The 27,985-nt window shown below is 38.3% G+C and overlaps 1 protein-coding gene across 5 annotated transcripts in view; it reads right to left on the reverse strand.

The window, feature by feature from the left end:
• Positions 1 to 27,985, reverse strand: part of LOC117232121 (acetylcholine receptor subunit alpha-like) — a 102,062-nt gene that overhangs the window by 16,434 nt on the left and 57,643 nt on the right. For all 5 annotated transcript variants that reach the window (XM_033491293.1, XM_033491287.1, XM_033491288.1 and 2 more), the window contains 3 exons: positions 8,935 to 9,052; positions 2,005 to 2,144; positions 1,405 to 1,449 (listed from right to left, as the gene is read on the reverse strand). In XM_033491293.1, coding sequence (XP_033347184.1) covers positions 1,405 to 1,449; positions 2,005 to 2,144; positions 8,935 to 8,986 — 237 coding nt within the window. In that variant the 5' untranslated portion in view covers positions 8,987 to 9,052. The remainder of the gene's footprint in view (positions 1 to 1,404; positions 1,450 to 2,004; positions 2,145 to 8,934; positions 9,053 to 27,985) is intronic.

Consider the following 27,985-nt stretch of genomic DNA (forward strand, 5'->3'; position numbering starts at 1 on the left):
GTGACTAGTATTATGAAAGATTTGGTAAAGACAAAGTGCTGGAAGATGCAAGCCGCCGAGTATAAATTTCACGGACGTAATTCCTACGGTAATACTCGAGGTACCTTTACGCTACAATTTCAAGCTCTTACCGATTAAATCGATGGTGGAAACAGCGGTTCGAAGGTCAACTGATAGGCAAACAAACGAAATTCGACGGAAGCCGCCCCCTTTTCGTTCGAGCGTTTGTTACACGTGGCCGAAGCTCCATTAATATATGCGGGAGCACAGAGTCCCAGCGAACCATCAATATTTGATCTGATTATATATCGGTTCTCGTCTTTATGTACTTACGGTCGTTACCTGGTGACGCTGTCTAACAGATTAATGGCCCGCAAGTAGCGCGTATCCCATCAGCTGCGATCGAATACGATTCATCGAGGCGATCGCGGATCCAATTAAGAGAAATTGAGCGTCAAAAATGGACGAGCGTGAAAGCCAAGGCAAACACCATGGATCGATTTCACGTTTTGTATTATAAAATTGCCGATCATAACATTTGTCTTCTGATTACTTTTGTTATTTTCAATATTTTCCATATTTCATCGTCAGTATTTTGTGGCTTGATTAAACTACATAACGCTCATGTTCGTGTGAGACACGGATACAGCTAACTCATCTTTTCTACTAACACATCTTTAACACGTCTGTTTAATGAAAGATCATATTTTCATATTGATGAAGGCACTTGGTTTCTTTTAATTTTGTATCTCGTTTTTCGTATTTTATTGTACTGAAAACATAAAATACAATGTTAGAATTACGAAATAAAAAAACATACATTATTATATAGCTAAGAAACAATTGCAAGAACAATACGACAATTTCTAGAAATTTAATTACTTTATAGTAACCAAGTAATCAATATAAAATGGGCCACCTTCTACAAATTATTCTTTTTAATCATCTAAATTCTTCTTTTCAATCGTCTGTAACAATTATCTTTTCGCTGTTCGCTTGTAACTTCTCTGCTATCGCTAATTTCGTGTAAGATAACGATAAAAAAAGGGAGAAGAAGGAGGAGGGATGAAATGGATGCACGGAAACGGATGCGAATCTGTCTTACGTAATCTACCGTTTGAAAGTGGGTTGCACGGTTCACCGGACTTATTTTGCGACTCTCGAGTGGAAGCTTCTGTCTGATTTTCGTTTTACCGACTATCCGCACATATTCGTGTGCCCGTTTATATATTCGCGCAAAACAATGCCCGGTGCTGCGACTGAAAATGAAACTTATGCAACCGGAACCAAGTGCACTCTACGTTTTTTTTAGACAGGATTTAGTTAAAGGCAAAACGCGTTGTAAGATACATCAAGTATAAAAGATTATTTCCTCTCTCTCATGCATGTAATGTGTACACGTACCTGTTCCACCCAGAGGTTTGTCGTCATGATTTGATTTTTGAGATTCTGCAAAGGAGCAAGAAGAATGATCCTCTTTTTTTTTGTTTCAAGTTTTTAAGTAGTATTTCTTGAAAAATAATAATATCATTCGATAACAGCAATGTCTAATGACAACGGTACACGAGCAACGTTTAAGAAGCACAAGGAATAATTCTCTTTTTCTCAAGTTTCTATCAGTTTTCGAGAAATGGAAATAGTATTTGATAACAGTGATGTTTAATATAAACCGTAAAACATTTAAGACGCACAAAGAATAACACCCTTCTTTTCTTTCAAAGTTTTTTAGGGTTTTTTGAAAAACAATGTTATCTGACAACAGTAATGTTTAACGAAAACAGTGTAATATCTAAATAAAAATGTAATATCTCGGAAACGATAATATTTCCCGTTCATCTTTGTAATGAAATATATATTTTTATAAGTATAAATCGCTTATTTCTAACATGCTTATGTCTTTGAACCTAATTTAATGTTTCCTATTTCTCAACTATGTGAAAGGTGGACTTATCGCGTTTACTTCGTGTTACCTTCGTTTGCCAATTAATTTAAAGTGAAACTTACAACATCGATCAACTGCGAGAGTTTGAGCTTGATTTTAACGGTGAGGGCGTCTGTGACGTTGACCACTGGACGAACCAGCTTGTTGTAATTCGACAGGAGGTCGTCGTACAATCGTTTCGCATCTGGATTTCCTGAGCATCCTGAAACAAAATCGAGAAAAGGAATAAAAAATGACAGACAAATTGCAAACCAACCTGATCGATATATTGGAAAATCATTGGCAACTCGAGTTCCAAACGATTTTCGATAAAAGGCTAGGGGTGGTTTAACACTTTTTTGTAAAGAATGGCCGATTTATCTCTCACGCAGAAAGGCAAACAGACTACAATTTGGCTTTCGAACGGGCTGATACGAACAGTTCGATCGAGCAATGGAAAGGGGATGAACAATTTTGACCGCTTAATACGCGAAAGCCACGCAATTCTACTGGATGTTTCTGTTATTTTCGCGTCTTTCGAGGCTGTGATTTAAAACGTTTCGGTATTTAATCGTGGAGAATCGTTGCGTCGAATTTTATATCGATGCCGAAATCTCTGTTTAGGTAATTTGCATTCGCAATGCAAGTACCGATAATCGACTTTCACAATACTATTCTGATTTCTTTATTTTAATAAAGAAGCTTTTAACGAAGTAGTCATTTCTTTATTGCGCTCTTATTTTTGTACGATAATTACGGAAAAATTTGAAAAAATGTTTCCGATATCGGCATTATTTATTTAAACGTCATCGTCTGTGGTAAGACAAAGAAATAAATATTCAAGATATTTCTACTGACCCAGGCAATACGAAATATACCGACAAACATTTGATAAACAGACTCTTTACTCACGTTGGATCTTCCCGTATCAAGTTTTGGGAAAGCTGCATGTTACATGTATTTGTTGATATTTGTTCCGAATCCACATTCAAACGCCGCACTGTGCAATGTAATTAATATTCGAATACAACGATGGCGTCGAAGATACAGAGGATTCTGTAGGATCATGTATTTATTCCATACGTTAAACGCGATCCCTGCAACTGATTATAATTACGACCGATTAAGCCACAGGATAAAACGGACGCCAACGGCGATTTCGTTAGCGATCTTTGTTCAATGATACCATTAATTTTGTAATAGATTTCGTTGGCAGGTTTCTCTCCCTCTCCACCGTACATGTTATTTATCGTTTCCGAACATAATATTACCGATGTTTTACGAGTTCCCTGGAGCGATACCAGGATAGTTCATAATACGCGTCAACTGTATACGAACCAACGCTGGCTACAATTTCGGTTTTGAAGCGGTGCCAGAATATTTACGGTACACCTTGCACACGCTTGACGATCTTTGTGATTCGTGATGCATTGTTTTGCAATATTCCACGAACCGCTGTTCCACCGACAAGACGTTGTTTTTTCGTTTTATTTTAAAACGCGATAAAATTTCGTTTTGGACTTTTAATCCCTTAAGGTCCAAGTTTGCAATATTAGCAGATTAATCCGTGATATTAGTAGCTGGGTTTTATGAGTTTAACCATTAAATATAGACGCCCGTATCTTTGCTATTATCACAGAGATATAGTCTTTCAGGTTATTTAATAATTTCATTTATTAAATCACTGTATTATAAAAGGCTAAAATTCTTTAGGAAATTGCGAATAACGAAATAAAAATATAACTTTCATTTCGGAAAAGATCTTCCGATAAAATTTTATGGATAAAGGATTAAACAAAGGCGAGTTTTCCTATAATTTAGCTCTTAAGGGGTTCAAGATAAAAACATATGAAATTTCTTCGAAAATATCGTACATATATATATATATATATATATATATATACTACATTTCAAGACGAGCGGAAGATTGAACTGGTTTGCAGAGAGAAACTCGCTCGTGATATGTATAAGCGTATTCGTGGAAATATCTCTGATAAGCGAGAAATGTGTTGCGAAATCTGAAAGATGCCTGGAAGGAATCGCGGACAGGTTGAAAGGAAATGTGAGAGAAGTTGATACGATATCTCGAAGGAATCGATCAGAAATCATCTACGCAACATCGCGCAGCACAACGAAATAAATTCGAACGATTAATCTGTGTCACATACGTAACAGATATCGCGCGTCGTTCGTATAAATGACTATTTTATTTTCAGCAATTATTTTTTACACAAACCGATAATCCTCTTCCCCGAGTAATATAAAATCGAAGAATTTCGCGTCTTTTTGTTAAGTTTTTGGCGAATTCGACGTTTAATAGGGATTATAGATAAAATTTCATCCTACGCGAATTTTATTTTTCAATATTGCGCTACTATATATAATACTATCGCAATATTATTTGCAACCACTGCAGACAACGGCTTTTCATTTAATATCGGATAGTAATAATCCAACCCAATCTAAAGTAATAGTAAACATTTAATTGCATTTGTGTGATTTTATCGATTTTCTAAATATAATACCAAATATACCGAGGTGAAATTTCAGCCATGATACAATGATTAACGTGATAACGTGATTAATCAACAGCTTTTAAGGGCTAAAATAGCATTGCAAACTCGGCGAAGTCGTGTACGGTGTATTCGTAAATAATATATTCACGATGACGTTTCCATTTGAACGAAATCACGAGTTTCGACCGTCACGTAATACGTTGGATCAGAGATGTAATGATAACCTGTAGCACGAACAGATGGCCATCGATTCGATCGCAATCTTTCGTGAGTAATCGGTTAACTAGCCGGAAATTACGTGCGCCTCGAACGTGCCCGACTTGGTTTTCGAGGAAGCGGATGCAAGCTGCATGAATCGCGGGCCTGCGTTGGACTTACACGAATGAATTCAACGTTTCAATCGTCCGTCTGTTTTAAAAGCTCCAAATAAAACTACTCCAACATCGAAATATTCTTACCACTCTTTACCTACGATAAAACGTAGTAAAAGAAATCTCCATTTTTGTTACTCGAAAAATAATTAAAATTGTAATATGATAGTAATTAAATATGTAGTAATTTAAATATCTTTTAAAGCATCCTGGTATAATTAAATAATAATTTCAACGTCGAAAACTTTAACGCTACATAATACTTTCGTTAGTTTTAAAGCTTCATCGATAGCGGGACGAGTGAAATCTGCCTTTTTACAATCTGTTCGACGAGTCTTTCGGACATGAACGACGTGGAAACGGAACGAAGAAGCATTCGTTATCGACATCGCGGCGATTAATAAAAATTTGTTCTGTCCCTTTAGAGATAGATTTTGACTATGGTTTAAACGTTAATGGAATCAAACGGACACAGTAGTTTTTCTCATCTCCGACGATCACAGCGGAGACAGAAGAGCTGGAACACTGCTGGGGATTTTGACTGGAAGCACAAAGCCTTTGGTGGTTGGCCAATTGGAAGAGAGACTGTGTCAGTCGTGACCGATTACTCTTATCTCTCTGCTGGTTTCTGTTTCTCGTTGAAGGTTTTTTAAAAGCCTGTTCGATAACCGTATCCTAAAACGGCGTTTTAGCTTGTCGATTATTGCGATTCGAAGCTTGATCTTTGCCAAAGTAAATATATAGATACCGATGTTTAATGTACAGAAAGACGTAAGTTTATGTGTTGAATCTTTTCTAAGAAGATATACCTGCATACTAATTTAATGTATCATGAAACAACTACTCTCTGTTGGCAAGGAAATCAATCGTGACTATAGCATTTACACGATATATAATTGACTATAATTTAGAAACATGTAAAACGTCCATACGCGAGGTACGCTTAAAAGTCTCTTCCTCCTTTCTTTTTTCCTTTTTATTTCTTACTGTACTTTTATAGTTTACTTTCCATCTCTCTGCTACCTCCTTCTTCCCATCTTTCCCTCCTTTTTCTTTCTCTTCCCTTCTTCCTCACTCTCCACTTCGTTGTAATCGTCTCCTCTCTCTTCCTTTCTCCAATCCCAAGTGATCATCAGATACTCTATTCATCTTGAAACAACCTTCAGCGGTTTAGCGGATGAAGTTTCGTTAGCAGACTATCCCAAAGACCATCGAGAGATTTAGGTCGCAGTCCGGAACCAACCAGAAGTTGGGTATTTGTGATCGAACATCTTCCGAAAGCTCTCCGGCAGCCTGCACGATTATCCACAATGGAGTTGCACGTTCGTTCAACTCCGCTGCCGGGGATCGAGTTTAATCGTCGCAATCGTCGAGCAGAGCGGACGAAGCTAAAAAGGAAACGAAACGAAAGGAAGTACCGGTATCGGTCGTCGAATCAACGTCCGTGAAATTGTTGCTGCCTAGACGACGAGCAATAAGAACTAGCACTGTATTACCGACGCGATATTGCGTTTCGCGCGAGACGGAATTGCTCGATAGGCCGGATGTATCGAGAAATATAGAGGCCTGCGCGAGGTGGATGTTTAAAAGATACTCCGGCCGCGGTTCGAGTACCCACTTATCAGGCTGTTTATTTCCTGGAGAAAAAAACGCCGGCAACTTTCCCAGCTGAGATTTTCAACGAGAGAACGCCGCAGTTCCTGGTCGACGATTAGATCGATACGAGACAAAGGAGAACGAGCCGAGTTACCGATACGCTACGGTGAAGTGGGTTTCTCTACGTTTCGTATTCTTGTTCGATAAAATTCCCATATTATTGTGTGTGTTTTTCTGTCTCGTGCTTTGTCTTTTTCTATTTCGATCATCCATTGGCGACCTTATCGAACCGAACTTGACATCTCGTCCCGTATCCGCTTTCAACGATCGAACGAAGAAAAAAAGCACGTTTATCTAACGTTTATTTATCGATGAATATTCAACTCGAAAACATCCGTCATACGTGGAACAATATTTGCGAAAGGACTCGACTTGTGCATCTTTACGCGGAATAAAAAGGGCTGTTGACAGAAATGGTAGTAACGGAAAAAGCAATAAAATGTTCTTACCAGAAGCGTAAAAATTGATTAGCGGGAGAATTCTTAGTAGGAATTCAGCTAGTTTGATATAATGGGTCCTTTCAGCTAGTTTGATATAATGGGTCCTTCAGAAATTAATGCATGGCAAATGTAGGTTTATTTGAAAACCGTTCAAATACTAGAAGTCATCTAGAGTTGCCAGTTAAATCCGGGGAAATAAGAATAGGCACTTAGCCGCGTGAGTATTAGGAAACCTATCTAGTTCAATAAGTAGTACAAGTCAACGCGTGGTCAGACAAACGGTATATAAGTTCCAAGTAAACCGACTAAGTAGAATGGGATAGTGTTTGCTCGGGCAGCCCGTGCTTACACAGTTGAGTGGAATGAGTATGTGATTGTTCAGACAGATAGAGCAAGATTAGTTTCTTCAATGACAAGGGTAAATATAATTTAATCGCCAACTAAACGGGCAGAGATAATACTTTACATATAACTTGCCAAGATACCGAGGATTAAACAGAATTTAACTCGATACGCATTCTCGATTTTCAGTATTCCAACGACGTTCAACATTCTCCAGTATCTTCTATAGCGAGAACAATAGATTCTACGTTTCGTCTGTTTCTTATCGAATTAATTACGCGAAATCTGTGCCGACGATCATGAACAGGACATCAATTCCCACAAACGGAACATCGGTCGAACACCTGTATCACCGCCGCATTACAATACTGGTTCAACACGAACCGCATATTAAGCGCCTGTATCAGGATCTATACGGGTACGATGTTACGCACCTGTGTAGATGCGCACCACGTCTCACAAGCGTCGCGGAAACTTCGAGCCGGCCGTAACTGCCGCGCTTAATTCGCCTCGTAACTTTTTCTTCTCGTGTCTAGCATCGTTTCCAAGTTATAGCTTGTTCCAGTTTCCCGTTAGATGCTCTCTATTTCTAACGCAGACGCGAAGGAACAGTCGACCCTAGAAGCGTATCCTGACGAGCCGAATAGTTTAACAGAGATGAATATAAATTTCGTTCACATACAGCAGATTCGAACAATCTGAAACGGCATAAAATCAGACACGACGTTAACATTGAAGTGCCGCGTGGAAAACACGATGAAATTTTTCAAGGACCTACACTATGACTCGTTTACACGAAAATTCAATTGTTTCTCATCAAATTCAGTTATCTACTAGATAACTGAAAGGACTTAAATTTTGCGTAAGACGAGCGCGACACCAGAAATTTCGTAGATCCTTTTCGAGAAATATAATGAACATTCGCGAGCTTTTTCGCGAAGCGGTCAAAACGTTCGTTAACTATCGCTGGAAAAATGACTGGACGTTGATAGTTGCCATTGTTAGCGCGTCGTAAAGCATTTACATGCGAATGGGAGCCAAGTGAGTAAGGTTGATGCATATGCAGCAGACGTCGTATCTTATTCCTACGATAGTTATTCGTCGCCGGTTATATTTGGCGGTTTATTGTCTAGAGATGATAGGCTTCGCGCCTCGCAGGGTCCGGACTTCACAATGGAATAACGTGGCCCGGTTCGACGAATTCTATGGCCGATCCGTAGCCTTATCAGATCGAATACAGTAGATTTGAATTTTGAATTATGCTATTTCGATCTTGAACGTTTGAACGTGAAGTTATTAGCCTTGAAATTGAAACTTGGAACTTGAAATTAAAAATTTCCAATATCTGAAGTCGAAACTGTTTCAATGTTCGAATTCCTTGAAGCTTGTAATTTTTGATATCTGAAATTTACAGTTTGGTATGTATAAGTTCCGATTGTTCGATAAAATCTGAAATTTTCAGTTGATGACGCACGCTTTCCACAAACAACGCGTCCCCTCGTATTTTAATAGAGAAACGGTGTACCTCGAGACACTGAATTATTTATGTCTGTCGTATTTCTACAATTCGATGGGGCCCATAAACTGCGGCTGAACGTCAACGTCCATTTCGACTTTGTCCGCTAACATAATAGCCGCGAACGGCGAAACGCGAGTACCTTATTGTTGGGTAGATTTATTGAACTTACCTGATATGAGCACCAACACTATCCACATGATCCCCACCAGGCTCTTCATCATGTCATTGTGTCACGTCCAACTCATTTCTTCTCGCCTTCGTGCTCTCCGGACCCTTCAGTTCTAGCACTGAAACAGGGAGAACGTTGTTCGATTGAGTGCAACCATGTGCCTTGAATAAGCATTTGCAATTAGCGTTAGAACACGTTCTCTCTCGATTTATGACCACAATTCGCAAATCAATACGTCACTATCAATTTTTTGCCCGATAATTTGTTTATCCTTTCAACGGGTTTCTTCTCTACGAATCACATTTTACGCTTGATCTCTAGACAAATTGAAATTTCGAAGCGAGGTACAAGTAACAAGTGCGATTCTAATGCTAAATTTGAAAGCTTAAAAGAGATACATTATTCGCGTGTGTTATCAAAAAACTTTCGATAGAAATTTGAAGTTTCAAGTCATGTTACTTTACTATATTTGTATAACTATTTTCAAGCGATACAATTTTCTTTCTCGTCGGTTTAATTCTCCTTAGCGGACAAGTATTACAGCATATTTTCTTTTTTGCAAAAACGTCTGTTAACGAACGAAAAGATATCCTCTATAATCGTTCTGTGTAATAATGTAATTGTCCTTCCGTGTCTTTTTAAATTAAAAAAGCAGAGAACATGATTGAATTCTGGGTTATCTAATATCTTGTGGAAATAATTTATTTATCCATAAATCACTCCACAACACGTCGCAATACCCCTATTAAAAATATATTACGCCATACTGAATCAAAATTAAATAACTCGTCTTTATCAATCATTTATACTACGGCGAATTCCAATTAAGGAAAGAAACGAGTTAGCTGACAGGTTGAGCCGATGTTTTTAGCAAGTGCGTTTATTCCAATTTTCCTTGCAGGAATTTACGCCGGTCATAAGGCTGGTGATTACGTGATTTCGGATTCCTAGCTGAAATTTTCACGTCGGATCTCGTAAATCTCTCTTAGTTAGGCGAGCGGAAACGCGATGGCGTATCTCTTGAAATATCGTTGAATCTGCAACTCGGATACATAAGCAGCTTCTCTCCTCCCCCAGGGCTGCCAACCGTTGTACATTCCCGTCGAAACTTTAAAACTGAACTAGAAATCTCGAGACCCGGATTTTTGTGGATTTTTCTCGATCGAACGTGCATGCTAGGAAGGAAGCAAGCAAGAAAGGAGGAAAGGAAGAATGCAAAAGTGATGTATCCGGTTGAAACGTTGAAGAAAGCCAGCTCGTATCTATGCGGGAACGCGAGAGCGCGATCGAAGAATTCAAGTCGATCGTAAAATGAAAAATGATTTTATACCGCTGAAAGATAGAGATTGAAATTGTCTTTCGAGTGTTCATCCACGTTGTTCGCTGTTGCGGATCGTATTAGAATATTTATTAGGTGGAGGGAATAAAAGCCACGTAAAACATGGAGTAAACGGGAGTTTTCTTTGCGGAAAATGTTCATCGTTCGCGTAATGTATACTGTGTAACGAATGGTTTTTATAATTCAGAATTTCGAAAATACTGTAAACCGTTAAACTTTTAACACGTTACAGGTAAAAGACAAGATTGCACAGTGACGAGCATATACACGTGTATGTGTAATTGGGAAATGCTTATCAAGTTATTTGATAATTCCATTATGGAAAACATTATTTTTATTTTTTCTGATAATGTAGGATTTAAAAATACATTTGCAATTTAAAATACTGTAAACGTAGAACGACTATCAAGTTCTTATTTCCAATAATGATTACTATGATCACACTGAACTAGATACGACTGAGCTATATTAAATTAAGTTAAATTTGATACAAAGATTATCTCTATTTATATGATGGTCACTTTAAATTTTGATTTGTCGATTAAAAATATTAGAACATTTTTAGGACATCCAGTACAAATTGTACGTTTCCCGTCGCTCATATTTTCTAATTATTTCATCATAAATTTGTTATTTCACCGGTTCAATATTGGACCTATAATATAAATAAAATAATATACAAAATCAAATAAAATAATTCTTAAAATAAAACTCCGAATATCCCAATAAATATAACGAACGCGTATGCAAATACGCATAGCCAGCTGAATATACGTGCTGATAAAATCTACCCCAAACATATAACTGTCGCTTCTGATAATATAATAATTTATAAGATAATATAACACAGTATCGTATCGGTAATTCCCAATTCGCGTAAATATACAAAAATATATAGCATAAACGAACTGCTTCTAGGTCAGTCATCTTCGAGATATCTCCAATTTCTACATCACGAATTTCGTTCGAAAAATCAAAGAGAAAAGAATAGTAATCGATTTCCAGTGGCGGTAAAATTCGCGAACGAACGGGCACGTAATCGGTAATCGGTTCGCCCGATCCGTTCCAAGCTGCCGCATCGTTCCGCGCCACGTGGACCGCAGAACTGCGGCTGCAGCTCGGTGCGTTCTGCACGGCCGCAGACTGCTATAGCGCTAATACGGTACAAGGTGAATCGCAGAGAGTCCTGCTACTGAATTTGTTGCCCACCGAGCCTACACATTTTTTCCCGCTTATATTCACTTATGTAACATTGCATTTCCAGATCGTATTGTTGCACCTTGGTAATTATTAATCCTCTCGGTAGAGTTGGCTGATATCGTAACACGTACGACTTAATAGTTTTTTCACTTTTCTTTCATTTCTTGGTAAACGTGTGTGACGATAACGATCGATTCTTATTTATATAGATATCGACGATTCTTTATTGCATCTGGATATTTGTCGGTAATGCGTCGCTTTTTAAGAAATACAATTTATCGACACAGATGGATATAAATTTGATAGTATATTTTCTCGATTAGGTGTCTATGCAAGTAATAAAGTACACTTTTTATCCTTTGTTGGTAGTTGTTAATAATGATCGCATCTTATAGGGGATGTGATTGATGTTGATCTAGAATCGAATAGTACCTTATCTTTAGTAGGTTTGTGCAAAAATAATAATTGCCCTATATTGAAGATGTTCCTTTTTTGGTTAAGTACACTTTCTTACGATGTAATCTTCCTTGTTTAAATGTTTAAATACTGTAAACATTACAAGAGTTTTAACCGATCGCTGCAGTGTCCTGCTATAACAAGAACTGGCCATATCAAAGAACATCATAGCGGAAGAAATTGTACCAATGGAACGAGATAAGAAAATGAAATACTTCTTAAGGCTGTGAACAAGATTTGGACCTCGTCTTCTTAAAAACCTATCGAATCTTTCGTTTCCACGTCTTTCTATTTATTTTCCTCCATCGTTACGTTCTCCCTAGAAACGAAAGACAGAAAGGGATCTGCATAGCAGAGATTTTCGTTGGAATCAGAACGAAACATGGACGATTCGTTCGCGTATGTTAAAAAGCAGGATAGATTTCATCTTCGCGTGCACGTAATCGTCTTCTTTGATCTTCTTTCGCGCGATAAACGCGAACGGCCGCGTTTCTCCGTCCGAGAAACGTTTCTTTAATGCAGATATTGCGACCTTAATTTCTGGATAGTTTCTCCCGGACTGCATATTATTTCTACTCGACGTTTTGTACGGATTCGGACTTTTAATACTAGAGGGTAATCTAGCACGGCAAAGAAAAACAACAGCGGAATATGAGGCTCGTGCGCGTGGATCTGCTCGTTCCGTTTAATCCTTTCGTTATGGGAGGCGATTATGGTTACGAGCTGTTAAGCTTGTGTTCGCTTTATGTTGAAAACCGCTGGGAATTCTCTGTTTGTCCGACGAAAGCCGTTGATGGTAATTGTTCGTTGCGAAATGATCCCCATAAAGTAACTAAAAGTGGCTAGTTGCAGAGGACACGTAGCACTACCGTTAACGGTTGTAATCTTTACCTGTGAGTGGTTCCTCTGCTGTGGCAAAAGTTTACAGCTTCTGTCTATTAAGACCGCTACCATCAAACAAAGGATTTATTTATTTTATTACAGGATGCTCGTAATACGTACCACGTTAAAAACTTCCTTTCCCGTTACTATTATTCTGATAAATATACAGCGACGAGTATATGAATAAAGTTGTCATATCGAATTTAACTTAATTTAGTTTGCAATTTTTTCTCGAAATAAAACTTCCCAAGTAATTACAGATTTATAGTGCTTCGAAAGAAGATGTCCATTTCAGAGTAAAACTATCGCTCTCGATAGTATCTCCCGCGAATGGATACTGCACTGAGAGATAGCCGAGAGCGACTATCCAAGCCGCTATCGGATCGGATCGGATAGTCACTTTCAAGGCAGTGTCCACTTGCGAGAAATATTATCGAGAGCAACTTGCGATGGAGACCTAGCTTAAAGGACAAATGTGCTTTTTTAAATCCTATATCTATGATAGAACACGGAGATAGAAATGCAATTACGCGTAGAACTCCCTTTATTTGAATTTGTTGGAAGACAGGCACTTTATGCAATTCAAACTTCACATAATAGGAATTCATTGATTTTCTCCATTATCTATTGTTTGTCGTTCGGACACAATAGGACGTGATAGCTCACACTCGGGTAAATGTATTTAATCAGCAAATGTTCATTAACATCGTCACTAACTAAAATTTCGTTACAATAAATGGAGTTCCATTGTGGTTGAATTTTTTCAACCTTCTTTCGTCCCTCGTTGCATATATTTCTCTATAATCCTTCCTACACCACTCCAAATGTTTTTACTCTTGTACCACCCAGTACGTCTGCTGGTGAAATAGCTCTGATTTCGAATGATTTAACGCGAGATTCCCCAGACATTGGGAAGAGTAAGAATTGCCAAGAAATTGCCAGGTAGCGTCGGCAGAGCATTCGGCTGGCGGGAGTGGTCGGCGCGTAATTTCGCGCGAGCAGCTTACCTGGTTAAAGGGTTGAGGCTCTCGTCACGCGTGGCTGACGAGACTGGAGCGAACGTAGCCAGATAATTAGCCAGTCTCGAGGCACGAGCGAGAACCACCCCGACAGAGACGAGTTCGATCGATCGTACTTCGTAGAACTAACTTTCGGTCTGGAAATAAAAGCCGAACAGTAGAAGTCTCGTCGAGTGGATTCGTCGTCTCGACGCGATTCGCTCGAGCGAACGATGACACGGCCGCGTTGCGACACGATTAACCCCTCGAACCGACGTTTCCAAGCAAAGGTATTCGAGGAGAAACAATGGTCGATGAATTTTAGGGAAATTGTTCTGGAAAATCTCCGTTTTCTCTTCTTGTTGATTATGCGGTGTTTTTGTGTTTTGCGATTTCGAAGAGAACGAGGCGTCTAGCTGTAGGTGTTTAGCTGTTTTCTCCTTTATTCTGTTTTACCATTGCATTTGTACTATACAGGATGTTTATAGTAATTGGCAGTTTCTGTTAGTTTTATTAAAACGGGCAATCTTAATTAAGCTCGGTCTAATTTGTTAGAAACAAATGGAAAGCTAGTTATAGTCTCTTTGCTTTCTGTCTTCTACCGAGTTATCTAGAAATACTGTTCTTGCATAGTGTTCTGGTAATTCCTTGGTAGAAGTGTATGCAACACCGTGAAATTTATTTGCAATAAAAATATTCAGTCTTAACGCAGGTACGTTCGTATCAAGACGAACAGCTTAAAACGACGGAAATTTTCACGATGACCTGCTAATAATAAAAACTATTTAATTCTTCTCGTCTTCGTCCTCTTTATCTCAATCTTTATTTATTTTTTAATCAGTCTATTAGTAACAACGAATCTATTTGAAAACCAGAAGAAATATCCAACTTCTAAAACAAATTCACGATACAATGATTAAAGAGAAGCTATCAATTTTTTCAGCAAATCACAGTTTCCCTTAATGATCGGTTAAAGATCGTACAAACGAAATCCTGGAATTAGAACGATTAACCTTCATAAATTCTCTGATAATTAATTTGTCCCGAATCAGAAGGTTCTTCCTTAATTTCCTAGTTATAAGCGAGTTGTTGGAACGGCACTCGTGCTCAACCGCGGCTACGTCGATCTCGAATATTCGAGATCCATTCAGTTAAAAGCGTTTTCTGTCCGCGCTATTAACTCGTTCACACAACGATTCACAGATCCGATTCAACGGCGTCGTTGCACCTTTGTATCTCGTGGCGATGAATGCGTTTCGACGCTGAGAATCGCGGGCAACTTGTTGCTGAATAAATTCACCGGCTTGCTTCATTAATTTTAATACGCTGTTTGCGGGTCAGATTACCTTTTTTATACGCCTCTGCTCATTTTCATCGCTCGGATATCCATTCATTGCGCGGTGACAATGTTCGAAACTCTGGAAACTTTAACTTTTCCACCTTGATTCTTCCCCTTGGCTCCTCAAGGAAGATCTCGTAACCGGAATTAGCAACAGCTTTAACCGAACGAGACGAAATCATAGCTTACTTGACAAATCAGTAAATGAAACCTGTCTGTGCACTTAATTTCTCTCTCTCTTTTTCTCTCTAAATTAAAATCTATCAAAAGAGCTATTTTACTTTCGTAAAAAAAACGATCATTTTCAAACAATATTAACCAATCGATAAGATAGGCTGAAATTCAAACACGAGTCTGCTATATAAACTCGTGGATACGGCTCGAAATCCCATTAGTCAGCGATGAAATAAGATTTATGAATTTAATAATGGCCACGCATCGTCACCGGGGAACAATTAAACGCGGCACAATTGTGCAGCCGCATTACGGTTAAATGTTACGATTATTCTACGAACGAACGATAGAAAAGAAAAGGATATAAAAAAGAAGAGAGAGAGAATGTGTGGAAGGTAGTTAAATTCATAGAGTGAGCGAGCTACCACGTGTTACCCTTGTTAAAACGTGAATTTCGCGGAGCTGCCGACTTTTAGTGTCAGACACTTCGATGAAATTTCCGCGAGCCAAGCGAATTTTAATACCTTCGATTTCTATCGAACTTCCGCTTCCTGGTTTCATTGATAACATCAGAGAAGCTGAGCTTCGCGAGTCTGGTGAATCGTTGACCAAAAGTTAGACCATTTTCAACGGGTTAAATCTACAGTCGTGGAACGAATCGATAAATCGCAATGTTTGAGAGCCTAGTGGCTTTATCGGAGATCTCGGTATATATTAAAATTAGCAACGTTACTGTTTAATTTACACTGTGCTACTCGTTTCCTAGGTATAGCTTTAATTAAAAAAAAAAAAAAATAAAAATTGCAAAAGATGAGATATTATCGCAGAAATGTTTTACTATTCACAATCGATTCCTGTTGCACGATTAAAATAATATATAATATTTTAAATATTATTATGAGATAAATTAATATCACATAATAATAGGTTCTCCGATATAGCACAAATTATCAACATTAACAAATTCTGTTTCACACAAAGACAAGCCTAACAACGATAACAATTGAAACTCGCCAACTCAAAAATACATTTTAATCGCTGTTCGTGTTTTCGCCGCGAAACCTCATAATATCGTTGTTATGGCATCCTAAATGACGATCGATAACACGTTTTTCGTCCGACGTGTTTCCAACGAGATTCGAGAGAACGTAACGCCGCGCCAGGGCTGAAAAGCATGGCTCGCTCGGCGAGCAGCTTGTAATCACGACTAAACTGAGTATCGACAAGTTGCGGTCGATAACCCTTTTTTCTCTCTCTTTCCACCTCTCTCTTTTTGTTCCCTTGGACACTGATGGATGAAGGGCTTAGGACCTGGGCAATAAATCATCGTGGATCGGCCGATGAATCGACCATCTCGATGATAAGACGATCGGTCGATCCGCGTTTTCCTCGATTGTCATACAAATTGAGCTTCGTGTATACGGCATAGCAATCGAGGGATTATATTTGAAATACGGGCAGGATTTTATGTTTCTTTTATATTAGGTCGCTGTATAAGTTCAGTCTGTCAGAGTACATCTACGAATTTGATATATAGATCGCGGAATTTTATGCGTTTACGACAAAATTGAAAGATGTAAAAATGCATAGAATGCATGGAACATGCAGAAACAAAGTATAGTTACGATGTTTATAATATTTAGTGAGCGAAACAATTCTCAGCGCTGGTTCTATTCGTTTAGTAGATATTTGTAAAAATTGAAATTATAAGATTGCCATTCTGCTTACACGAAGAAAGAACTTACGCAGTTGGTATTTTCTTCGGCTAAACTGCAGCGTAGACGAAGATCGGTGATTTTGACGGATATTCTTTTAACGTGCGATTACAAATTCTTCGCGATTCGAGAAATACGCGAATTATGCGAACCAGTAAAAGGGAAGAATAGTGATCGATCTTGATTGGATAAGTTTCTTCATTAAAGATACTGGTTTTTGAACCAGTAAATTCGAAGAAAAGTTAAGTGATCGATCGTCGATTTGTCGATACTCGATTAGTTTTCACGTTCTTCACGGACGGATAATTAAATGGCAATGTGATTAAACTGCAGAATCTTAATTAAATAGCAGTATTATTGGAAAATGGAAAAGAATGCAAAAGATCTGCCAATATGTTATCGACAATTATTTTTCATAGAAAAATTTCGGCGAATACTATCGCTTTATTCATTGCATTCGGTTTATTCTATTTGTTCCTTTATATTTCCTGTTTGCTTATTCATATTCTCGATTTCCTGTTTACTTCACTACCTTGTTGTTCAACTTATTTTTAATTTTAAGTCTCCCAGAATATCTTTCCGTAGGAAGCGCCCTAATTCTTTTCTGCGCGCCGATATTTCCTTCGTCCCCTCGCCAAAAACGTAAAACCTTTCTTCAAAGCATCATTCCGCAACACGTCCGCGAACGGCAACAGCCACTTCGCCGAGCCTCGTTGAATTTGTAACATATCACCGCGCCAATTCCTCCTCTCGCAGATTTTAAGCCGCGCGGTTTACCTTTCTCCCCAATGGAAAATCCAATTTTACGAAAACAAGTGGAAGATAAGTGGTGGGTAAGGCCACTCCGTCAGCGACAAAAACGCATCGAGTCGAAAGACGAAATTCAACGGGAGGAGATAAAACCTAAATTGTAAGAAGAAGAAGAAGAGTGAGAAAGGGTTAGAGGGGAAGAATGTTTACGCTGGAGCGAGAACTGGCAGAAATTTCAGATTCAAGAGGATACGAGTGCCGGTGGAACGGATGATAATTAATTTTCCATGAGGTAAATGGATGCGGTACGTGTTCCTATGCCGTCTGCCTCCGGCCATGATGGATATCTGCATACTGCATGAACCAGCTTTTCTCGAACGTGGTGAGCTGTTTACAGAGGCTGCGGCTTGTAGGCTGCAAGCTCGCCTGTTAAATACGGTTAACCGAATGCAACCGAAGAAAGAAATATTTTGAGATATTCTATTCGCAATATTTTGGATGACTGACCATTATATTGCGATTAGAAGTCGAAACGTGATCCTCGAATTTACGAAAGAATCTCGAAGAAGCGTTTAATTTTTCTCCTTTTGCCCTAAGGAGTATCTACTTTGTTCGGAAATGTTAACCGATCTTTTTCAGTAGGTTAAATGATTTTTCCTCGACCGATGAATGGACCTAAAGTCTAAACGCAAAGCCAGTTCGATTATTTTTACTTGAAACTTTTCGAGCTTCCATGGGTTTCAAGGTTTCGAGGTTTCGATTGCTTCATCCCTTGTTACGGAGGCAAACACGTAATCGTTTTGTACAAAATCAAAATTTCGCTGGAAATTTCGGGAGATAAGTGGTGGAAGTTGCGAGAATTTGAGGACTTTTATAAGGAATGTGTTTGAAGGCAGAGAAAATTGGAGTCGTTGCGAGATATTTTGTTTCGCGACGTGAGCGCTAACAGAGGCAGATAAACCAAATGAATTTACGAGACTCGGCGTCGTAATTCCAACACAGCATAGAAAAATATGAACGATAAATTTTTATTTAGCAAGCGTTTTTTTTCAGGTTGCTAAAGGTTACGTGTTTTAGGGGATGATGTTTTCGTTAAACAAGTTTAATTCTATGTTTGTAGGAAACAAAAATTGAAAAAAGCGGGCATGAAAATAGTGTAAATAGAATTAAGCGGGATATTGTGCTGTAATTTTAGTCTTCGTTTTCTCAGATTCGCTGAGAACGCGAATAAAAGTTCATTATTCTATATCTATTCTCAATTAATTTTAATCTCGACATATTTTATCACGCGAGCCTTCGATCTCACAAATTCTTAAATACCAACAACTTCACTGATTTGTTAGTTTTTATCTTACTAATAAAATTACATCGATAAAAATTACACCGATAAAATTATAGAATTCAGACTCAAGATCGAACAACATCCAGCGTTTCTGCAAAAATCAGTTGACGAGAGGAACGAAGAGATGGAAGGAGGGAAGGAAGAATAAGGAAAAACGGAATCTAAAGCAAGTAGAAGACATCGCGACTGTGAAAATTGTTCGAAACGGGAACAAAACCAGTGGATTCTGCCGCGAGTCTACTTTATTCACAGATAATTGAATATCAGTAGGGGTGGAGGCGTGAGAGGGTGAAATTCTGTGGGAATCCCAACGTATCGGCCTATACAGGCAACCGATCGAGGCCGATTCCACGAGAGAAAGCTCTTCTCGGTGGAATCAATTCAACTGCCGGCTGGTTCGGCTCATGGAAAATTAAATACCAACGTTCGGGTGTCTCGATCCTTTCGCAACCCTCGCAAATTTCTTCGATTTCAGTCCACCGATAACGTCGACGGCTACCCTGAAGCGCTTTGAACCCTTCGTTTCTCGACTCGACTTTACCGGATGGATTTTTGGCGAAGATAATAGTACAAAGGGATTGAAGAAGAAAGAAAGAAAGAAAGAAAGAAAGAAAGAAAGAAAGAGTGTGATATCGTAGACTGATTGCTGTTTTTTCTTGTTCGATGGTAAAAAGGTATCCCTAATGAATTTAGATGATATTTCTTCCCTGCAGTTTGATGGATTCACGGCGGAAACTTGCTTCGTCTTTGTAAATCTGAAGTTTCGTTTTGGTAGATTGATCGAGTGGTAAAATGTTACATCTAATTGATCATAGACAATGTCTTATTATTATCATTTTCCGGATTAGTGTCTGTTTTTGCAGATCGATTGAGTGGTTGTTTATGATGGTTGTGGACAATCTGTTATTATTAACCATTGGGTTTGATGAATTTGTTTATCTATATCGATCGAGTGGTAAAATGTTATCTATAATGATTATGGACAATTTATTATTACCATTGTCTGTTGGTTTGATGGATTCGGCTTCGTGAATGTAAGATTTAATTGTGCATGGAAGAAGGACTTCTACATAATTTCAATTTCTCAGTTTCTCGATTTCGAACGAGAATGGTACTGAAAGTGCCCGATGGAATTATCGTGGATGATTCAATCCCTCGTTTGTAGTCTATTGAATCTTCTCGAGTTCCGCGAAGTTTCTTTGGTTTCTTGGAAGAAGCGTGTTTTTCTTCAACAATGCCCCGCCTGATTTTCAACAAAGATAACATCCAGAGTAATTATCGATATCCTCGAACTTCTACGAAAGAAGTTTCCTTATTTTTCCTTTTTTTATACGTCTTCAAACTCTCGAATTTTCTCGACTGATCGTCAAACCCGTTACAGATCATACTGATGGATCATAGATCATAGCACGCCTGAATAACAGAACTGATACATTTGCATGAAAATTGAGCTCCGTTATTAAGGGTCGTTATCGTCAACCCATCAGTTTGTTTCTGCTTCTTCGTGCTAAAAGATTGAATGCTTCTTGTGATTTCAAATAGAAGAAGAGTTGATGGAAGATTACCTTCATTTACAACGAGGAAACTTTCCTAAATGATTAGTGGATTCTTCCTCGGCTGATCATTAATATAATTTGCTCAATGAACGAATCGGAGGCGTTTTTGTCGGTGAGATATAAATCATTAACAGAAATTCAGAAAATTGTAGATACAAATCAAGGAAAATATCTCTAAAAGTTTTACTCTACAGATTTTACGCGAGGTTCGATGATTTTACAGTCGACTATGGTTACGGTGGCTTAGCAGGAAATTTAAAAGAGTAAGCAAGCAGTAAAGTAGGTTTTTTCTTAGATGCAATAGGATAGAAATATCTTCCTAACATTGCAGTTGAGAAGTTTAATCTCAAAGGTGTTAAGGAATTCGCAAATTTTAATTTCGCATTGCTATATATATCCCGAATGGAAGACCATAAAAGAAAATACGTACATAATAACATTGATCTCTTTGCATCTTTCCATTAGAAATTTAAATGACTTATTACGAAACTCGACATGTATGTCAATGTATGTACTTGACTGTACATTTCATTTAGAAAAATAAAATCGACATCTTCGGATATCCTTTACATCTCTATCTGTCGCCATCACGTTCTGTCTCTTCTAAAACCATTCAACCTCTGTAAATGTTTCTTTCTGTTTGCTATTTGAATAATGTTTCTGAATAAAAAAGATCACGACGTAGCTATGCGATTTATCCATCAAAATTTGACCAATGTAATAAACCGACCGATAAAATATTCGACATTGTCAGAGCCGATAAATCTCTATAAGGATTGAAATCAAAGTATCACGATTAAAGATCCGGTCATAAATATGTAATGCATCGATAATCAATTCTCCAATGTGAGAGAAAGCTAAATCAATTATGAAAGCCCTGGTGACAGAGTCAAAGACAGAGAATCGGATGATAAACATTCCGGATGAATTCAGCACAGTTAAAAGTTTAAGTTCGACAAGTTTTCGCCATCCAGGATGAGCAGTTGCATGACTTGTGATCAAGTCTAGTAGTCCTTCGACAGTTTCATCCTCATTGGAAACGTCAGTATACACATTCTACTTGAAAGACGTGGCACGCGTGTTCCAAGATATTCGAGGAGAGGGATACGGTGGCAAACTTCCAAGGAAAACGCGTCCTGGTCGCATGTGTGTCACGCAGAATGCAAAAGGATCGGCCGACTGCATCAAAATGCTACTATCCAGTGGTGCAGAAACCTGTTCAACCATAGAGGATGCGATAACGACGATTCGGCGATACAAGAAAATCCAGTTTTGCAATTCGCAGATCAAGTTTGTTCGACGAGCGGGTTGAAATGCTGTTCAGAGTAGCAGTGGAGGGTATGTTCTTTTCGAATAGCGGCTAGAAATCGATGTTTTGACATCGTTTCATAGTATAGAAAGCAGATACAACGAGTGGTATTCAAGCAATTTTTAGAAATATTTATTGTAAAAGATACTTAGAAAATTTTTTAATGATCCTTGTACGTACGTGTTATGTGAAAAAGGTATATGATATTTGTTTCTACGGAAAAATGTGCAAAAATATGAATAATATAGAAAATGAACCAATTGATACAATATTAAACGTTACAAATAAGGGAACTAACTAATCTTCTTAGATTCACCCAATGTTTGCATCCAGATCTCTTAACTGTCATTTAGTATTCAAACAGAGACAGAAGATAAATTTTCCTTTTTATTATCAGACTATTTCTATTACGATTAACCACGTTTTTCGATCGTATACAACTTGCGTAATACAAGTTACTAGATTCTTTCTATCAGACTAGATTATCCGAAAATGATCAAATTACAAAAAGTTACCAGATTACCATTTTTAATTCGTTCCTGTTACTAAACTATTCCAAAAGAACTTTGCGATCAAATAGCATCTTTAAAAACAATCAAAGGAAGAATAGAAACTACCGAGCTGACGCTATCAAGATATTATCCCAAAAATACTCATAAATCAAAATCAGTATCGATTTCCCCAAATGGCACAAGTTCCAAGGAAATAACTGTTCGATACTCATAATCATTTCAGTTTACATTAATCGTCTCTCGCGCTATCTTTTTGATTTCTTCTTCACTTCTTCAACTTCTTTTTTCATTTCTCGAAGAGCTTGGAGTAGTCAGTGAAAAATGAATTTCATTCGAGCGGTTGTCCATCCATTTATTTGTCCATTAGACGCAGCAGCGAAAATGCCTGGAACTCACTCCCCCCCACTTTCAGGATTTACGATTTTCCGTAAATTGAGTTTCGAGCCGGTGGACGGCGGCGCGACAGATCGTCCGGATGGAAATGGAAACGTCGATGAAAAATATTCGCGGAACGCCTCAAACGAGAAACAAACGCTGCACCCTCTATGCTTCGACATCGGATTATAAGCGATTTATCACGCGTGCATCGTAAACTAGCAACGCCTGTGTTCTCATTTATGGAAAAGTATCGATTTTCACAACGATCTTTGTTTATTTACTTTTTCTTGTTTTTTCTCTTCTTTCTGTTCCTTTTATTCGACGGCTTAGTGCTTCAATTCAATGATTGTAAACTGTGATTTATCACGCGTGCATCGTAAAATGGTAATATGCGCGTGATCTCGTTTATCAAAGATTCTCATCGATTCCTCCAACGATTTTTCTTTCATTTGTTTTTTCTATTGGCAGTTTACCGTTTGAGGAAAAAGTTTCAGCGGTGTGTAATTTATTAGAATAATTTACATCATCTTTTCTGATAGAAATCGACGCGAGAGTCCGATTTGATCCGAGGCAAGTGGAGTTTCGAGAGAACCCGTTAGGTCGATGACTGAAATCGATCTTCCGAGCTAATTTTAGTTTATTGGTGATGCTGAACACGGTTGCTGGCGATTGACACTTTGCTATATTTACAAGCTGGTTTTGTGTTTATCATGGGTGAAAAACAAACACGAAGATTAGTTCGCGTAATTATATATTAGGAACTGAAACGCCGAAATTCGTACTTTCTAAGACGATTCTTAAGAAATTGTCTAAAAACGCTCGAAAACCTTCGCTCTTGTACGGAAATTTAATTTTAAAGTGAATCAAAATCGTATAAATCCCATCGTATAATCGAAAAAGTAAAACTATAGGTGCAGATATCGTCGGTGAAATCGCGAAAAGGTGTCGCTAAGGAGGAGGAGGAGGTAAAAACACGGCGGTTCGAAGGAAGGAAGAAGGGAAAAGGTAAGGCAGAAACGGTCGGTCGGTCGGTTTGCAAGTAGGTCGCATCTCACGGCTCAATATCACCGAATACTCTTTTGTGTCCTCTTCTAAATTGGGTTACGAGGGTGCCGCAACCGTTAGCTGCTGGCTGCGGCTTCTTCTTGCACCGAGCCATGGCTCCTCAGAATTTTAATATGCCAATTTTTTCTCTTAGACTACCCTCGCCCTTGTGTACATTGTCCTTTTCTCCCGCATGCTTAGCGAATTTCTATTTCCCAACGAATCCCTGATCAAACCTGATCGAACAATTGCTTTCTTTCTAATATCGTCGTGTAATATGTAAACATCATTGGTTCGAATGTTCAGGATTATTTGGACTTTCTTTTGGCCGGATCTTTCTTTCAAATGACTATAATAACATAATAATACGGACTATCACACGCACAAATTTCTTGCAATTTTATTTATTACGAGATTCTCTGTTCCGGTAGGCTTCAATAATACCAGAAGAATTATAAGAATGTTTTTCTAAAAGTTACCTTGACACGTATTGGACTTATTAAACTATGAGGACCAGCACGGAGGAGAAATTGTTTCCATTAACAACGATACGATTAAAATGTGTCCTTTACACGTATTTATCTATAACTTGAATTCTGTGTCGGTTCCACTAACGCTCAGCCGATACTTTTTTTTTTTTTTACAAAATATGACGCCTGGACGATATTGCGTTCGTTTCTCCTACTTAAATGTTTACATTTGCATACATTTTTTCCAGCAGTATTAACGCAAACCGCTTTCGTAACTAGAAAGTTTACACTGGAATTACCAACAATTAAAACACGGAACTTGTACCACAAAGATCAAAACGAACGGTACGCAGGAGGAAAAGTTTCTCTCCAAGTATTTAGTACAAAATCTCCAAAAGTTCATCGTTATAAATTAACAAAATTCCTACGACGAATAATTCCAACCAACGTTTTCACCTTAGCTTTAGAAAACCCTCCCCATTCGATATTATTATTATCCCCAAAAATCCAATTATTTCCGCCAGTAGAAACGGCCCGTGCAAAGACCGCGAAACATTTAGCGAATGACGCATGAATACGAAGGGGCCGTTTCATTTTGCAACGAGCGTCGGGGTATTGCTAAAAAGCCAGGATACGAATGATCCCGGAGACACCCTCATCAAAGATTCAGGGGATTCGTGGCCCCGGGTACAGCGAGCTCTCTTTATTTCGGGATGCGGTATTTCGATCGCGGCGCGACTCATTAAAATAAGATTCTATTTGGCGGCCGATGCCGGTAGCTTGGTGGATGGGTGGATCGTCGGGCGAGCAGCGTCAGGCCCCAGCGAAATTGAATTTGACGACGCGTCATGCTCGTGGAATTTCCGTGAGCGGGAATTAATTGGACGCTCGGAAACGAATCGATCTGACCCGATGCCGACGTTTCTCCCGTCTCCATATTTGCAAGTTAAACTTCGCGCGACTAATTGTACATCGACGCTATCCCATCCACTACGCTCCTCCCCATGACGTCCGATTCGCGATTCGAAAACCGAGTTTTCCATCGATCGAATTTCCCGGCTTGTTTCGATCACCTCGGTTTGGGCTAGGTCCGTGTCGTCCATAAAGTTTCAGGTTCGAGTTTCTGACCGGAGCGAATCGACGTTCGGTGAAAATTTCAACCGAATCCGATTCGTTTCTAGTCGTAGCGATCGAGTTGATCGCTTGATTATCGAATTTGTTCTTGGTTATTAAATTTGTCCGGTTTCTTTCTGGATCTGTTTCAATATTTTTGTTACGGCTACCCGAACACATTGGAAGATATAATTGTTGGCTCTCTTTGTTGCATCGTTTAAAAATTGTAACTCTCTTGTGCGATGTTTGTCATATTTTAGGACTTTTGTCATAACTACGATACTACGAATAATCGTATATTTTAAGATACAATTATTTATAAGATTACATAGCACGATTCACGGTACATTAAGGTATTAAATACTTAAAGTATTGAACAGAAGGATGTGTACTTTTATCGACGATCTATTGTAACCCGATGCTCGTTGTCTTTATTTTTCTATGAAGTATTACGTATTAAAGAACTTCAGCCCGTGAACAAATACATAAATATTTGGATTAGTTAGTCGATGAAGGATCATCTTTCTATATCGTCTATGCAGACATAGATTTACACGATCTGAAAGACTTGATTTCAATAATTTTGTTTAATACAATACCATTCGAAAGATAAATCTATTAAGTTGTCCGAGAAGTGTCTTTCTTTCGCAAACGTGCTTTTTACAACAGTGCACCTTCATACAAACGTGAAACCAAGTCTGTGAAATGGCGCGGTGTTTATCTAAACGGAACAAAATGGATACGTAATTCGACGAAATAATATAAAACAAAAAACGTGCGTCTATTATTTTTTCATAAAACGAAAGAAACTTTTCGGACAATCTGATAAATAGAAACTACCAGATTCTTGACAACAGTACGCGAAATCTTTCCTTCCTTATACTTGGAGCGGACAACTCATCTTCTTTGTGTCTCGTGAACTATCCATCATTCGCAGCGACCCTTCTCAGACAGCGTTTGTCCTTCGGTTTTGTCAACGTTTTATATTTTATCCAAACCGCGTCTTTTCTCTATATCGCGTTATTTATTCATAAATTGTGGAAGAATTTAAAACGACTGTGAGTACAACAGCCTTTTCAACAACTTCGTGCGTATACCACTTGCTTCCTGTTTCTCTTCCAGCTAAATAGATTCAAAGGACAGTCGGCTACATACGAAGAAACTGAAATCCATAGAATGTACGGAGACGAGGGCGGCGCGGCGGTAAATGAAGAAACGGAGATCCATACGAAGTACAAAGGACGTCGCTGAGGGGTTAAAGAAGGAAAGAAAGAAGATAAAAGGTATTTCAAATGAAAGGATGAAAAATGCACCTTGTAAAACACGCGGCCTTACGTTTTTCAGTGTCATACAGGGTAATATCATTTATGGTTTCTTTGAACTAAGATTTAATTCGATGTTCATATTTTCTCAATGACGCAGGGTATCGAATAGAATGAAATACTCGGTATTATCGATGAATATGGTAATATTTACGGTAATTATAATATTTATTGGCAAGATTTATCCTTTCATATCCTGCACACAACGTGCAAATTTTTATTCGAAAAATATATCATAAATAATTTCATACACCCACGATAATTAGCTTGCAATGTGAAACTTTCGGTTTAACGAAATTTGGCTATACAAGCACGTTGAAATTGCTGATGGATCATATTAGAAAAATTGCCCGAAGGATTAATTTTCATTTTACGATATAGTAGAACGACTAATTCGTGTCCTGAATACATACATATCGAAATATTACGAAGGAAGTGCGAATCTAGCAGAATTTGGAAAGAAGATAAGAAGATGATAACCACACGGGAGAAATTTTTACTAGTAGAGGAGACGGAAAACCGAGGAACATCGTCGAAGAGTCGAGGTGAGAGGAAGTTGGGCTTGTGGAACATGCTACGAGGCATGCACGAGAAGAAAAACGAGTTTTTCGCCGTCCCGGCCGAGCACTTTTCTCGTTTATAACAATAAGAGAGGCGTTAGGGTGCTCGAAAGTTGTGACTCGCTCGCGAGCAGAAAATCTGCCGTGCCTTTGTCACCGTATCGCGATGCACTCTCAACGATGCTAAACCCGACGACACGTACAAGAATACGCTTCTCTTTTCTTTCCTTTATTTCGTTTACATTCTTTACACCCTTGCAGAAATACATTCTTCCACGGAACTTTTGCCAGTTTTAGAAGATTCGAGAGATTCTTTCGGAAGAACCTTTTATTGCAAAGTGTTTTATGCCACAGATATTTACTGATTGTGAGAGTAGGCGTTGTTAATGACATTTCTTGAACGAGATTTTTTATACAATGCCATTAATACAAATTTCGGATTAAGTTTCTTACAAACAAAAGAATACTATTTATTATTTGACTACGGGTTTCTAAACATTTGTAGGAAATTTGGAAATGCAAAATAGCACGGAATGCACGTAACACGGAAAAAATATTCAAAGTATTAACGCTTTCTATATAACAGCTGAAA

This window comes from Bombus vosnesenskii, unplaced genomic scaffold (genome assembly GCF_011952255.1).
Source record: "Bombus vosnesenskii isolate JDL3184/JDL3185 unplaced genomic scaffold, Bvos_JDL3184-5_v1.1 scf7180000013285, whole genome shotgun sequence".
NCBI lineage: Eukaryota > Metazoa > Arthropoda > Insecta > Hymenoptera > Apidae > Bombus > Bombus vosnesenskii.